This window comes from Equus caballus, chromosome 8 (genome assembly GCF_041296265.1).
Source record: "Equus caballus isolate H_3958 breed thoroughbred chromosome 8, TB-T2T, whole genome shotgun sequence".
Lineage (NCBI taxonomy): Eukaryota > Metazoa > Chordata > Mammalia > Perissodactyla > Equidae > Equus > Equus caballus.
In genome coordinates, this window is record NC_091691.1 from 22417120 (window position 1) to 22432545 (window position 15426).

The following is a 15426-nucleotide window of genomic DNA, read 5'->3' on the forward strand; positions in this document are numbered from 1 at the left end:
GTCAATTTGGATTGTGTGCCCCCAATAGTGAGCATCCCATGGTTCAGGAAACACTGTTCTAGTGACTTGACAACTTGCTTGCTAACCTTATGGTGAAGAAAATAGTGATTCTGTGGCCCAAGTTACAGAAGCCGTCTGCCACACAGTCACATGGCATGGGGGTTAAGGCCATAGGCTCTGGGGCCAGCCTGCCCGCCTCTCGCTCTGGTAGCTGTGTGGCCTTGGGCAAGTCCTCTAGCTCTTTGAGCCTCTTTTTCTTCCTCTGTGAGATGGGGGGAGTACTGTAGTACCTGTGTCACAGTGTCGCTGTGAGGGTTGAATCCGTTAGAGCACTTAAAGCAGTGCCCGTCCCACTGTGAGTGCTGTGTGAGTGATTCCTGCTGCTCCTGTTCTGTGTCTGTCTCAGGCAACTTCCTGTGGACCACGGACATGGCGGCCTGCGTGAAGGAGCTTGTTTTCCATCTCCTGGCAGAGCTCCTGCGCACAGTGCACGCCCTGGAGCAGAGGAAGCACCCTGCTGGCCTGTCCTCGTCCATCGCCCTCCAGCTGAACCCCTGCCTGGCCATGCTGATGGCCCTGCAGTCGGAGCTGCATAAGCTGTACGACGAGGAGACCCAGAGCTGGGTCTCGGGCGGCACCTGCGGAGGCTCGGGGGCAGTGGCGGCCAGCGACCAGGGCAGGTTTTCTACGTATTTTCATGCCCTCATGGAAGGTTGCCTGGCAGTGGCTGAAGTGACCCTGCCTACCAACATGAGTGTCACAGCCAGCGGGGTGACTTCAACCACCACCCCGAACCTAAGTGACTCGTCCTCCTCCTCGTCCTCCTCCCCAGGACAGACACCCCAGAGCCCGAGCCTCCTGTCCAAGAGGAAAAAAGTGAAGATGAAGCGTGAAAAGGCCTCCTCCTCCGGGAAGCGCCAGTCCTCCCGCTCGGTGGAGTCAGACCCTGCCATGCTCAGCATTGGAGGCAGCAAGCCTGAGGACATGCTGTGGTTCCATCGAGCCCTTACCTTGCTCATCATCCTCCGGCACCTCACCAGGAAGGACCCGCAGGGGCTGGGCGTGACGAGCGATGCCATTGCAGACGCCTGCCAGGCCCTGGTTGGCCCCACTGCCCACAGCCGCTTGCTGGTGATCTCCGGAATCCCCACCCATCTGGACGAGGGCATCGTCAGAGGGGCCATCCGCAAGGCCTGCAATGCCCACGGCGGGGTCTTCAAAGACGAGATCTACATTCCCCTGCAGGACGACGAGCCCAAGAAGCCGAAAGACAAGGCCGAGGGCGGTGAAGGGAAATCCGAGCCGGAGAAGACCCTCGGCTTCCCCAGCACAGACAGCTTGGAGGTCAGCACGTCTAGCAGCCTGACCCCCGCCGTGAGCATCAGCGCATCTGCTTCCACCAGTCAGGCCTCTATCTGTAGCTCCCAGGGCATCTCGCAGACGGTCAGTGACCTCTCTGTGGATCCGCTGCCCTCAGGCCTCGAGCTGCCCATCCCTCCTGGCTTGTTGGAGCCCCACGTGGTGTCCAGCCAAGAGAGCCTAGACATTTCCCTGTGCAGCACTGGTAGCCTGGGCAGCCTGGGGAGCCTGGGGGAGCCACTGGACAATGCAGAGACAGCCTCAGTGTCAGACATGGGCTCCATGTACACGGTCACGTCCCTGGACAACCAGCCCCTCACGGCACGCCCCATCAAAGGCTTCGCAGTCGTGGAGGTAACAGCGCTCATGCTTGAGCAACCGCTAAAATCAAGAGCAATTTGAGTCCCCCAGGCCTCTTCAAACCTTCCAGTATTATTTCCAAGGGATTAACTAATAGGTGACTTTGGGGCACTTGGGGGCTCCCTGAGGCAGCTCTGAGAGACAGCGGTGATTTATGATGTTGAGTTTCTATGTGTGAGGTCCCATCTCTAAGAGTGCTGTCAAGTCTGATGTCCTGAAGTAAGTGCAGTTCATTGCTGAGTGGCGGAGGGAGGCAGAGGGGCTGAGCTTCCCTGATGAACAGGCTTCATGAGGTGCGTTCCCACTCAGGCCCCACTGGTGTGTTTTTGAGTGGCCTTGGGTTGTTTTAAACATTGCCATCAACAGGAGGAATCTTCACCGAGCAGCGTGAGAACAGACTCTCCCCATGCTGTTCTGGGTGATTCTGAGTTTCAGGTGATGCACATGTTGCTGGGTCACATTTCCATGTCAAGTCCCGTCTGTTTCTTGGGCCTCCTTGTTCAGAAATCCCGCATCCTGTGCCTTCCCGCACCTCTGTGTAACAGGGCCCAGGCTCAGAGTGAAAACCATCTGCCCCTTCTTGGATATGGAGAGAAAGGTGCTGTGAAGAAGTCGCACTGCCTTGCTCTCTCCTAGTGGGATCTGGAAGGAGAGCTCCAGGACCCAGTGGCTGGTTTCCTCCTCAGACTCACTTTACTCTATCTGCCTTCTTCCTGGGGGCTCTCGGAGCCGAGCATGGACTTTAGACCCCTGGGCATCAGGGTAAAGCCACAGACTTGGCCAGGGTTTAGTGACAGAGCCTTCCAGTCAAGTTGTTCCCCTCCAGGTTACCACTGTTGGCACGTGGGAGAGACTCTCCCAGGAAGGCCAGCTCACCAAGTCGGGCAGGACTCAGAACAGTCAAGGCCAGGAGAGGGTTTCAGGGAAAGGCGGGAAGGAAAAAGGTCATTCCTGCTGACTGGGCCACTCTCTCCTCAAATCCTGACCCTTTGCTTTGTTCACACAGATAAGATCCCGAGCCAAAATCGAGAAAATTCGAGCAAGTTTATTTAACAATAATGACTTGATTGGTTTGTCAAGTTTGGATGGTGAAGATGAATTAATGGAAATGTCAACGGAAGAGATTCTCACTGTATCTGTAGTAAATCAGAGTTTGTTTGATACTCAGGGGAGCCCAGGGTTAGAAGATTATTTCAATGATAAGTCAATTAAAGGTGAGTTACCAATTTTTTTTGAGCAGTTTTAAGTTTACAGAAAAAATTGACTGAAAATGATCTCCCCCCCGCCCCATGCCCAATTTCCCGTATTTTTAACATCTTAACTTAAAAAGGAACTCTGGGGCATTCCTGGGGGTTGCAGGTTTAATAAGTGGTTCCAAGGGTGTTGGGGAGGTGGGACAGGAGGTTCATTGCTTAGCTGACAGAGGACGCGTTGCGCGCATCTTCATGTGATGTAGGGAGAACATTCCTGCCGGCTCCCAGCTGTCAGGGCTCTCCAGGCCATGGGGCAGCACCTGCCATTGGCCCTCTGTGTCCAGCCTGCCAAGAGACCACCAGGGATGGCTATGCCACAGCCCACTGCAGGCTCCAGTGTGGGCTTGCATTCAAGTCATATTTTCCTTTTTGTCTAGCCAGGTTTCCCGTTGTTCAAGTTCAAGTGTATTTATTTTGTTCTGCCGTGTGGAGCTAGAACGTACCAAGTACATTGCGGCTAATCATTTGGTCATATGTTTGAGGACAGCAAATGCCTCACCCTTTAAAACTAATTCTTGGGAAAGAAGCAGTTCCGGCTCTTCCTCACGAGGGCCCACTTCGTCACTCTGGCGGCTCTCCTGTGGGGGCCCCTGTCGGGCTACCCACTTCGTTTGTGCGAGACCGAGAGTTCATCCAGGACTCGGGTTCTCCCAAGGCCCCAGAGCTGCCTCTCGCAGGGGCTCCCCCCGAGAGCCAGGCTGCACTGCAGGAGCGGCGGCAGTCTCTTTTTGCTTTTTATAATTGCAGTTCTTTATGGTGTCACTTTTATTCTGTACTGGTCTTTCTCACAATTTTTAATCCATTTACTTTTGTCTAAATCTTTAATATTGTTAGAAACTTCATGATAGAGTTGTTGAGTTTGTTTTATGTTTTTGAGTACAAAAATGTAATACAGAGTATGGTTTTGTTATTGTTGCAAATTTTTATCCCTGAGTCATGAGATTTTGAAATGTTATCCCAGGGCTGGGACCAGCATGAGGTAAGGAAGGCCTTGGGCACAAAATCAAAAAAACTCAGTAATCTAGATAATTTTTTTTTTAAGATTTTATTTTTTTCCTTTTTTTCCCCAAAGCCCATAGGTACATAGTTGTGGGTCCTTCTAGTTGTGGTATGTGGGACACTGCCTCAGCGTGGCTCGATGAGCCGTGCCATGTCCGTGCCCAGGATTCGAACCGACGAAACCCTGGGCTGCCTGCAGCGGAGCGTACGAACTTAACCACTCAGCCACGGGGCTGGCCCCTAGATAATTTTTTTAATGCTACATGTGTAAAAGTCAAAATTAATGCAAAATAGCCAAGATGAGCAAAATACTAAAATTTTAAATGAAGACAGGATTAGTATTACTGATTTTTCCTTTTGTGTCAGGCTTCGATATGGCTTAGCACAGTATTGTTAATATTTTGCTCATTGTGGGGTTTTTTGTATTAATTTTGATTTTTGTGTATGTGTGTAAGGAAGATTCACCCTGAGCTAATGTCTGTGCCAGTCTTCCTCTACTTTGTACGTGGGATGCCTCCACAGCCTGGCTGATGAGTGGAGCAGGTGCTGCGCCCGGGATCCGAACCTGTGAACTCAGGCTGCTAAAGTGGAATACGTGTAACCTTAACCACTTGCCCACACGCCGGCCCCTGATTTTTTCCCTGCATTAAGATACATATCTTGATCGATGAGTGTTTTGAGAATCTTGTGCTGAGGGAACTGCCTCGCTCTCCCCACCCTGGTGTCAGCCCTGCTCCCTCATTAGTGTGTATTTTGCCCCCTCCATTCTCAGCTGCCTGTGTGGGGATGACTAGTGTAGGATCAGTGGGAAAACCAAGGTCTTTTCCTGCCATCGTTAGTACTTTACCAGTCTTTCATACGGTGAATCTGAATTTAGTTCTAGTTTCCGGTTTGGGCATAGGCACAGCTCTCAGTCTTTTGGTAACGTGTTTGCCGCGTTAACTGCCACACACGTTTTGCTTGAGATTCTTTGAGTTGTGGTTCTGCTGAGTCAGCTCCTAGGGCTCAGCCACCTCTTCTGCACACCTGTCCCCCCACCTCTACCCAGATGCCCTTGAGACCTTTGTGCTCTGCTTCCCACAGCCAGGCCTGACCCAGGTGTGGCTCTGGTGGGTCACACCCCCAGAGAGAAAGGGTAAGCGAGGAGAACAGGGCAGGAAGGAGGGGGTGATGAGCCAGTCGGTGCAGCTCCCTAGTCAGGGTCCTCAGCTGCGAGAAGCCTGCAGATGGGGTCCTGACTGGCCCCTTAGGAAAGGGGCAATACCTTCTGGAGCGCTTGTTTGAGGACAAAAAAAGGAAGTGTTTGTTTCTGGTGGTTGTGGACAGTTGTCTTGTATCTGAGAAAACTTTCTTTTTCCACCTGCTTGTTTTGCCAGTTTTGAAACATATTCTCTAGTAATGTAACAACTTGTTTAGCAACTCCTACTTGGCACTAAAAATGCTTGCAGGCTCTGTATCCTTTTGTTGCTTTGAGACTATCAGCACAAACGTGTTGTTTAAGTTTTGTTTAAGTAAAGTGGGTTAAACTGCCATAATAAATAACCCAGGAGTCCAGGGGCTCAGACCCAGAGGAAGTTTATTCTTGCACAGGTAGGAGTCCAGGGTAAGTGGTGAGATCTGCCATCCCAGGGGCCTTGTCATTTCCATGCAGCCAGTGGAAGAGACGAGTGCAGAAGAAAGTAGACCGGCCCTGGAGTGGCTTACATCCCATGTCACAGGACCATGCCTCACAGCAGAGAAGGCTGGGCATGTAACTGAGGCGTGAGCCCATAAAGGGGACACTGGGTTTGGGTGGACAGCTCATCATCACCAGTAAATATCTATTACCCACTTTCAAAACTAAATTGTTCACGAAAAACAAACAAAACGCTGCAAGGCTTATCCTCACCCAGCGCATTTATGGCAGAATTGTCTTGCCTCCTTCCATTCTGTAACAGGTGAGAAGCTGGTGCCGGGAGCCAGAGAGGTGCTGACAGAGATATTTAAGAGCTGTGCCCATTCGGAGCAGATGCTGAGCCTGACACCAGCAAAGCCTATCAAAGTGTCTGACATTTATCTCAGCAAAGAGCAGATTAACTCCCAGACGCCAGGCAACCTCCTCCACCTCTTCTTCACCAATGTCCGGCCTCCGAAAAAGGTGTTGGAGGACCAGCTCACGCAGGTAGCTGCCCCATCCCCGCCGCGCCTGTGCTGGGCCTCAGGTGCACCGCGGGGTGAGCTGAGGACCCCTCCCCCTCTCTGCCCCGCAGATCCTGAGGAAGTACGGCGTGCCAAAGCCCAAGTTTGACAAGAGCAAGTACAGCAAAGCCGGGAAGGAGCAGCACCCGGTGAAGGTGGTGAGCACCAAGCGGCCCGTCACCAAGCCGCCCGCCAAGGACAAGACCGTGCTCAACAGCGTCAGGTGGGCTTGCCAGGAGCTCGCAAGGTGGGCCGGGGAGGGAGACATGGGAGCCATCTCCCAGCAGGCTTCCTCGGGGGCTGTCAGCACACTGGGGAGCCAGACTCCTGGCTCTGCTCTGTTGCTGAGGTCATTCGGTCCTCAGCTTCGTCAACTGAAAAAGAACGTTTCATTTTACCCACAAGTGTAGTAAAATCGAGACCATGCAGGCTGGAAAGCAGACCAGTCTGAATTAGTAAAACATCTAAAATGTACAGAATTTTTAAAAATTCTAACTTCTTTTTTAACCACAAAAATAATGCATAGTTATTGTAGAAAGGCTATAAAATGCACACTTGCATATTGAAAAAAATTTAATTACCCCATACATGGCAACTACTTTTAACATTTAAGTGCACATAACCTTTTATTTATGCATGTATGTCATTTTCTTAAATTTTAAATGGCTAAAATAGTACAAAATTCAAAAGCATGTGCAGTGAAAAGCCACTCCTCTCCCCCTCCATCCTCATGCCTCCTGGTTCCCCTCCCTGAGACTGCCAGTGTTCGCTGTGTAGCCTTCCGGAACTCTTGAGTGCACACACAGACTTTACACACCCAGATGTCAGGGACTCCACACAATGCCTGCACCTCGCTGTTTCTGTTTATCGCTAATCTGGGAGATGATTCCATATCAGCACTCGAAGAATTTCCCCATTGCTTTTTTTAATAGCTCTGTAATAGTCTACGTGTGATATACATACATGTTTAACAGAATTTTCTTCAGATACGGGCTTATGACTCTCAAATACTCATAGCCGAGACTCTGATAGCAAAGGATTACCTAGCAGGGGTCTCTAGAGGAATTGTTTAAATGATCATAAAAATAAGGTGTCTTTTCATTAATTATATATACTGGTGCTTTTAAATCAGTACCATCCAATAGAAGTTTCTGTGATGATGGAAAGTTATGTTGTCTCTGTTTGTGCTATTCAGTACAGTAGCCACTAGCCCATGTGGCTACTGAGCACTTGAAATGTGGTATGTGCAACCAAGGAGCAGAATTTGTCATTCTATTTTAATTAATTGAAACCTAAGTTGCTACATCTTGCTAGTGGCTACTTCTTGGACAGTACAGCTCTAAAGTACATAGAAAGAATGTTTGAAAAGTGTCCCTTTGCGATTTTTCACATTTTACAGCATGAGTTTACTCAGTAAATTTCCCAGTGAGAACAAAGCTGATCTTGAGCCATGAGCCGTCGTTGGGGGAGGGTGAGCGATGCCTGTGTGAGGCTCTGCGTTCCCTCCGTCAGGAGGAAGTGTGCACGCAGGCATTGTGACTCCAGTGCTTTGGTCTACAGCAGGACTGCCTTAAGTGAGAAGAAGCCAACTGTGAAGCCAAAGTCGCCAGAAAAGAGCAAGCCAGATGAAAAGGACCCAGAAAAGTCACCCACCAAAAAACAAGAAGGTGAACGAGCAACTTGGGCCTAAGGCGGGGTCAGGGCTGCTTTCGTCCTGGAGAGGCGCAACCCACCCCGGGAACCAGCCACCACCACCCTGGGAAGGGGCTGGGCTCCCTTGGGTTCCAGTTTAGGCCAGGGCAGCATTGCCAGAGGCTCTGGCAAGACACACCTGGCCAGTGCCAGTTACTGCCCCAGGATGCCATCTTTGATGACCATGAACTTAGGGAGGTCAAATGGCAGCTCCAGAAGTGCCATACACCCTAGGTGAAGAGTAGATGATTGTGACTGAAAGTGAGGATCTGGAAGTCTGCTTAGAAATTTTCTTCTAGAAGGCGCTTCCCTGGGGCTGTAGAACTTCAGTGTCCTAATGGCCCAAGCCGAAGTGGAGAAACTATTCTCATTGTCATGAACACTGCTTAGTCAGTCAGATTGTTTGTGAGATTAGAGAGAGAAGGGCCTGTGGGAAAGCACTGCGCCACTTGATCCCCGGCCCAGACACGTGAGGCTGTGGCTCGGAGACCCAGGAGGGTCAGGGGTGGTGCACGTACTGGGCGATGGGTGGAGTCGGCTGAGGAACAGGCCCTGGAGTGATGGGAGACAAAAGGAGAATCAGATGAAGTGGACCCTGAAAGAGGGGATGCGGCCAGAGCGTGTTGTGAGGCTCCCACTGTGCACAGTTCTTACCAAATGCCTAACGCTGTGGACTCTGTTCCATCAGTCCCTGAGGAAAAGTATCTGACCTTGGAAGGATTTCACAAGTTTGTTATTGACCGAGCCAAGCAAGACATCCGTAGTGTCTGGAGGGCGATTTTATCCTGTGGTTATGATCTGCATTTTGAGAGGTAAGAGGGAGTCCTTCAATGCAGTCAATGCCGTGTGTGGAATTTGTTGCAGCCACTGCATGCATCCCCAAGAAAATACTTCCTGGGGAGCCATTCCGTCTGCCCTGTTTTTCATGCCTACTGAGTTATTTTCTAATTTTTCATAATTGTTAAAGTGGGTTTTCTAACCCATTTGAAAAGAAACCCTGTTCGAAACAACAGAAATTTATTTTCTGGAGGCTGGAAGTCCAAGATCAAGATGTCAGCGGTGTTGGTTTCTCCTGAGGACTCTCCTTGGCTTACAGGCAGTCCCCTTCTCACTGTGTCCTCATGTGACATTTTCTCTGTGCACCCGCGTACCTGGTCTCTCCCTCTTCTTGTAAGAACGCCAGTCCTCTGGAACTGGGGCCCAGCCCTTACGACCTCATTTAACCTTCATTACCTCCTTAAAGGCCCCGTCTCCAGACGCAGTGACACACGGGGAGAGGCCTTCAACACAGGAACTGGAGGTGGAGGCGCATTTCAGTCCCCAACAGGGATGATTTCTAATTCCAAAGGATGTTCTTCCTCGGAGTCACACTTTCTCTCTGAGTCTCCACTGCCCTCCCCCTCCCGAGCAGGAGTGCAGCAAGGTCACTGCTCACCAAGTTTCCAGGGCCAAACAAATATGGTGTCCTTCTCCTTTCTGCCTGTGAGTCCCAGGCAGGCAAGATGTTTGCAAACCACAAGAAATCCCCCTGCCCTCTCCCTCTGGCTCACTCACACGCAGGCCTGCAGGCCCTCACCCACAGCAGCACGCACTCGGTGTCAGAGAAGGAGTGGCTGCCAGAAGCATACTTTCTAGAAATCGGTTTTCAGTGCTGAGAAATTGTTTACTGCCTGGCGCCAGCATTTTGTACCTTCATTGAAGGCTCAGAGTCAATCCCCAGATGGGCCTTGGCATCATGGTGGCAGGGACAAGGTTTCTGACTTGTTTTAGAAACCAGTAAGAGATGACTTTGGGGGTTTGTTGGAAAGTAGAATCACCTATTTTGAACTAGAAACTGCGTTCTAGGTGGGAAGGGAACAAATTGGACTACAGACTCATTCCAGAGGGACGCATTTGTTACAGCTGGGAGGGCTCCTTTCTGTGTGTTATGGGGCCATGCGATGCCTGACACACCTTCCCTCCTCACCACAGCTGGTGTAAGGGCGGCCAAGGGCATCTGCCTGATCAGCCAGCCTGGAAGGGGCTGTGAGGGGACCCTCCCGGCAGAGGGGATGCCCTTCTGAAGGAGCGAGGTCTCTCTCAGCACTCCTTGGGTGAGACAGAGGTGGCCTGTAGTGAGGAGAGGCCTGATGCCACGTCTGCCACCTCCCTGAGATGGGCCCTCCCCGCGTGATGCTCCCTATGTTGCATAGGGCCCACTTGAGGGGCCATGGGCTCTGGAACTAGGGGCACTTGTCCACTCGCCAGCCCGCCTGCCTGCCTGTGTGGGTTTAATAGCTTCGTGTTGTGGAATAAGGCCATGCCCACAGTAACAACCTCATGCAGTTTATACACACGCGTGGAGAGGTCCTGAACTGTGTCCAGGGTCATCACTTTGTCATGTCTCAGTAAACATCTCCCCCAGCATTCTCTGGGGGTGGCCTTTCTCAGTGCTGTGGAAGGGGTCGGATAAGACATACGGTTCTACAGTCTGCTTTGTTTTCGTTTTTCCCCGTCACTCCATATTATTCCACCAGATGACTGTAATGGCTGCTAGCACTCTGTTAGCAGAATGTGGTGTGATTTATTCAGCTGACCCCCAGCGGTGGACTCGGGTTGTGTCAGGTGTTGCTGTAGTAAGGCAGCCCTGCAGTGACATCCTCACAAACACACCTTTGCCAGTTCAGGTAGCTCTGTGGGTGCCCCCTAGGCTGGGGTCGCTAGGTAAACGGCCCTGGCTTCAGTAACACCAGCGGCTGGCACTCACTGTGCCGTTGGAATGTGTCAGGCACCATGCTGTGTTCTGCACAGGCATCCTCGTGGCACCGCGAGAGGCTTTGCTGCTCCTGGCTCCGTTTATAGGTAGAGAAGCTGAGGCTCAGAAAGTAGGCAGCTCCATGGCCCCGGTCACTGTGGGCAGCCTAGACCGCACCCCCGGCCTCCAGAGCCCGAGTCCTTGGCCGTGGTGCCCTGCTGTCCACATGCAGATGCATGTTGCCAGACTCCAGAAAGGTCATGCCGTCCCACTCCCTCCGGCCTGCTCAGCTGGTTTTGAAAGGAGCTTTTCCCCTCACACCGCATGGTCCCTCTGCAGTCAGCATCTTGGCTGAGCACTCGGGAACAGCCTGGGAGGCAAGGCTATCCTACAGACGTCTTCCGGGAGCTGGGACGTGGCTCTGGAGGAATCCAGCAGCGCCCCCAGCGGCCCCTGTCCACCTTCTCACCCGCCCCCAGGTGTGCCTGCGTCGATGTCCGGCACGCACACAAGGCCTCAAGGAAGTGGACCCTGGAGATGGACGTGGCGCTTGTGCAGCACATCAACCGGCTGTGCCGCCACCTTGCCATCACGCCCGCACGGCTCCACCCCCACGAGGTGTATCTGGACCCCGCAGACGCCGCCGACCCCAGACTGGCCTGTCTCTTGAGTATGTGGCCCTCAGGGGTGTGCCTTTCGGGCCGTGCCCCCTGCACTGCCCTGTGGGGGTGTCCCCCACGACGGTACAGGGGTGTGTAGAAGGACTGAGGCCCATTACACATCTGTTGACCAGATCCTTAAGAACACGTGCTGTGCCCCAGATGGGTAAAAAAGGGGGAGAGAAAGATGCTGATGTTGGTGGCCAAATGGAAGTTTTGTGGCCTTATTACATGCTTGTTGCAACCAGGCCCAGCAGCAGATGCAGGAGGGCAATGGCTGGGAGGCGATGCCTCCCCATCACACCCAGGCCTCTGCTAGAGGCCACGTGGAGGCCAGGCTGGCATCGGGAGTGAGAGGGGGTCAGAGCGGTCTGATAGCTTACGTTAGAGGCATTACCTTTAATTACGAGAGAGTAACACGTTTTTGTTAGAATCTAGGAATGCACAAGTAATGTTCACAAAAAAATGGATGTCGTCCATAAATCCATCCCTGAAAATGACCTGTCATGACATGTTGGCAAATGGCCCCTGGGCTTGTTTCTCTGCCTGTCTGCATGCATCCATAGGCTGCTGCTCAGCCACGTGTCCACGTGCCCTTGCTCTCTTCTGGATACTGCAAAGGTCAGCGTGAGCAAGAAATTGTCCCGACAACATCAGTCCCTCCCAGTTGGAGAGGAGACAGATGTGAGGACAAACGAGTCACAGGCAGTGTGCCAGGGTCACAATTTCCTGGGTTTAATATGATGTCACATTGGGGGAAGCTGGGTGAAAGGTACACAGGACTCTGCACTATTTTTGCAACTTTCTATAAGTCTGTGATTACTTCAAAATTAAAAGTTAAAAATAATACAGTATGGGGGCCGGCCCGGTGGCACAGCCGTTAAGTTTGCGCGCTCTGCTTCGGCGGCCCGCGGTTTGCCTGTTCGGATCCCGGGCAGGAACCTGCGCACCACTTATCAAGCCATGCTGTGGTAGGCGTCCCACATATAAAGTAGAGGAAGATGGGCATGGATGCTAGCTCAGGGCCAGTCTTCCTCAAAAAAAATAATAATGATAATAATAGAGTTATGTAGCCCTAGCATGGCCCCCAAGGTAGGCTGGGGGCGCCTAGGATTCCTTAAGAGTCAGGGCCCCCTGCCTGGCCAGCCCTGGCCTCACCCTTTGCTTCTGCTTGGCATAGGCGCAGGCAAATTGGGGACCCACTCAGTCACAAACAGCATCTCTGGGTCCCAGGGATAAAATCCTCTGCAGGAGCCTCCTGGTTCCAATTGAAATGCCCCACTCCTGGAGGCCCTCCCCAGCGACAGGGACCACCTGAGTTGGTTCACAAATAAAGTCTCAGCCTCCTCGGCTCAGACCGCAGCCTGACCGCCCTGTGCCCTGCAGGTGTGCCCATCGAGAGCCTGCGCCTGCGCTTCGCGCTGCTGCAGTCCCTGAACACCACACTGGAGACCTTCTTCCTGCCCCTGGTGGAGCTGCGCCAGACGCCCATGTACACCCGCAGCATCGCGGCCCTCCTGAAGGAGGCCAAAGGTAGTGCCCGCGCCCTGCGGGGCAGAACCCACAGGCAGAGTCACCAGGCCATCGCCTGGCCTCCAGGCGGCTGCCCAGGACGACACCCTCGCACACACACGCCCAGTCGTACATTTAACACGCAAGTCTCCTTTGGAGCAGCAGTTCCACCCGAGAACAGTTACTTTAATGATGCTCTGAAAAAGTTGAATTTACTAAAAAGTTTTCAGATTATTATGTTAAAGCTCTGACTCACTGTCTGCTCCCCACATTGCTACAACCTGGAGATGACCGTTATTAACAAATGAGTGTCTGTCCTTCCAGACTTGTCTATTCACATACAAATAGATGCGGACACATAATTTTTTGTCTTTTTTTAAAAATCAAAAATGGGTATGATATCCTACATTCTGTTCTGAACCCTGTTTCTATTTGAGAATGTGCTGCAGAGATCTCTGGGCATCGCACACACGGAGCTGAAGGCCTGTACATTCCACGGCGTGGGGCCCATGGCTTGTTCATAGCCTCTCCCTGTTACAGACACTTAGGTGGTTTTTAGTTTTTGCTGTTTCAGAAAATGCTATAGCAACCCTCCATGTTCTTAGGCATTTGGGTTTGTATTTCTGCAAGCTAGGTGTCTCCTGGGCTTGGCAGAGGCCTGGGGCTTATGCAGTAAGCTTGGGGTCAGTACCAACCATCTTCCAGAAGGTCAGGACCACTTATGCTCCCACCAGCATGGTCTGCGACTGCCCACTCAGGGGCCTGACGGCCGTCCCAGAAGAGGGGACAGACTCGGGGGGACAGTGTGGCCTCCACTGCCTTTGGGGGCGACTCAGAGGAAGGGGAGCGGCCTCATCGCCTGCTCTCCCCGTTCCTCCCTTCAGGGCTCATCTTCTATGACACAAAGGTGACTGTGATGAATCGGGTGCTGAATGCCACCGTGCAGAGGACAGCTGACCACGCAGCACCTGAGATCACTTTGGACCCACTGGAAATTGTAGGAGGTGAGACTAGCTACACATACCAGAAAATGCAAAATAGCAATGCTGAAATGAGTGAGTTGATTTCTCACGCAAAAAGAAGCCTTTAGAAGAAAAGAGTCCAGGGCTGCTTTGACAGTTCCTTATTTGTCTGGCTGCTTCTGTCTTCTGCTCTAATGTCCCAGTGTGTGACTTCCACCTTCAAGGTCACCTCACAGGGCTGGCCCGATGGCGTAGTGATTAAGTTTGTACGCTCCGCTTCAGTGGCCTGGGGTTCACAGGTTCAGATCCCGGGAGAGGACCTGCACTGCTCATCAAACCATGCTGCGGCAGGTGACCCACACACAAAATAGAGGAAGATTGTTACAGATGTTAGCTCAGGGCCACTCTTCCTCACCAAAAAAAAAAAAGAAGAAGAAGAAGGTCACCTCATCAGCTGTGCATTCTAGGCAACAGGGGGAAAGGGGAAAAGCAGAAGGAGCCTGCTGCTCCATGGAGCCAACACCTTTCCTTCATGTCTCGGAGAACTCAGTCACATGGCCACACCCAACTGCAGGGGAGGGTGGGAAATGTAGGCTTCATTCTGGCTGGCCACGGACCTACTAAATTCAGGGTTCGGGCCCCAAAGAAGAGGGGAGAATGGATGTTAGGGAGGCAGCCAGGAGTCTCTGCTGCAGCACGCGGACAGACTGGCTAATGTTGTGAAGGACACCCGCTGGAGGCCATGAGAGGAGAGCCATTCGGAAGGATGAGGGGGCCAACCACTGAGAGAACAGGGGAGGCGGTCTCCCCAAGGGAACCGCTGGGCCAGGCCATGACAGAGTTGACAATATTCCAAGCACAGAGAGAAGGCCAGGAGGCTGAACCCCAGAGGGCAGGGTGAGGTCCAAGAAACGGGCAAAGGCCTGGCAAGGCATCTGTCCTGTGGCAGAAGAGCAGACATGGCCACTGGGAGGCTCTTCTCAGTTCTTCTCTCTTTCCAGGGGAGATCAGAGCTTCTGAAAACTCCTACTTCTGCCAGGCTGCCAGGCAGCTGGCCTCAGTGCCATCGTCTCAGCTTTGTGTCAAACTGGCTAGTGGCGGCGACCCCACCTATGCGTTCAACATCCGCTTCACCGGGGAAGAGGTCCATGGCACCAGTAAGTGGCAGGCCCCTGCCAGGCTCTCCATCCAGACAGTTCGGAGGGAGGCTGTGTTTAGGATGTAAAAATTCCTGGAGCTATTTTATCCTAAACTGCCCAGATCTCTCCCATTAGCAAGAAGGAAAGCCACGTCCTTGTTACTTGGCTCTGCAGAAGCCAGGACTGTGCCCAGAGAGACAGTCCCTTCCAGGCTCCCCGGACCCAGCCCCCACAGACTTGTCCCTGCCCCCAGGGGGATCTGGTGCCCACCGCTGGTCTGGGACGTGAGCACAGTGCTGTCCAGAGTTGGAGATGCTCCTCTGATCAGTGCTGGCGGTGCCCTTCCTGCCGAGCGGACTCAGGAGGGATTACCTCAGTGTGGAGTGGCACAGGGGTTGGTTGGGCTAGAAGCTCATGTGTGCCCTGAGAGACGGCGTCGGGGAGCCCTTGGTTAGAGTGGCATCTTCTTCCTCTCACTCTGTGGGGATGGGGAAGAGCAGAAGCCACTCCCTCGCGGCCCTTCAGTCCAGTTAAGCTCCAGGCGTTCAGGAGTGTCTCCCCCGGGTGGGAGAAGAGAGG

The 15426-nt window shown here is 52.6% G+C and overlaps 1 protein-coding gene across 14 annotated transcripts in view; it reads left to right on the forward strand.

The window, feature by feature from the left end:
• The window catches only part of HECTD4 (HECT domain E3 ubiquitin protein ligase 4), a 187867-nt gene that overhangs the window by 164182 nt on the left and 8259 nt on the right, over window positions 1–15426 (forward strand). For 13 of the 14 annotated variants that reach the window (XM_023647129.2, XM_023647133.2, XM_023647132.2 and 10 more), the window contains 10 exons: window positions 407–1713; window positions 2726–2933; window positions 5909–6132; window positions 6221–6372; window positions 7710–7816; window positions 8530–8653; window positions 11055–11245; window positions 12621–12767; window positions 13631–13750; window positions 14710–14865. In XM_023647129.2, the coding sequence (XP_023502897.2) occupies window positions 407–1713; window positions 2726–2933; window positions 5909–6132; window positions 6221–6372; window positions 7710–7816; window positions 8530–8653; window positions 11055–11245; window positions 12621–12767; window positions 13631–13750; window positions 14710–14865 (2736 nt within the window). The remainder of the gene's footprint in view (window positions 1–406; window positions 1714–2725; window positions 2934–5908; window positions 6133–6220; window positions 6373–7709; window positions 7817–8529; window positions 8654–11054; window positions 11246–12620; window positions 12768–13630; window positions 13751–14709; window positions 14866–15426) is intronic. The other variant, XM_023647131.2, reaches the window with a different exon arrangement.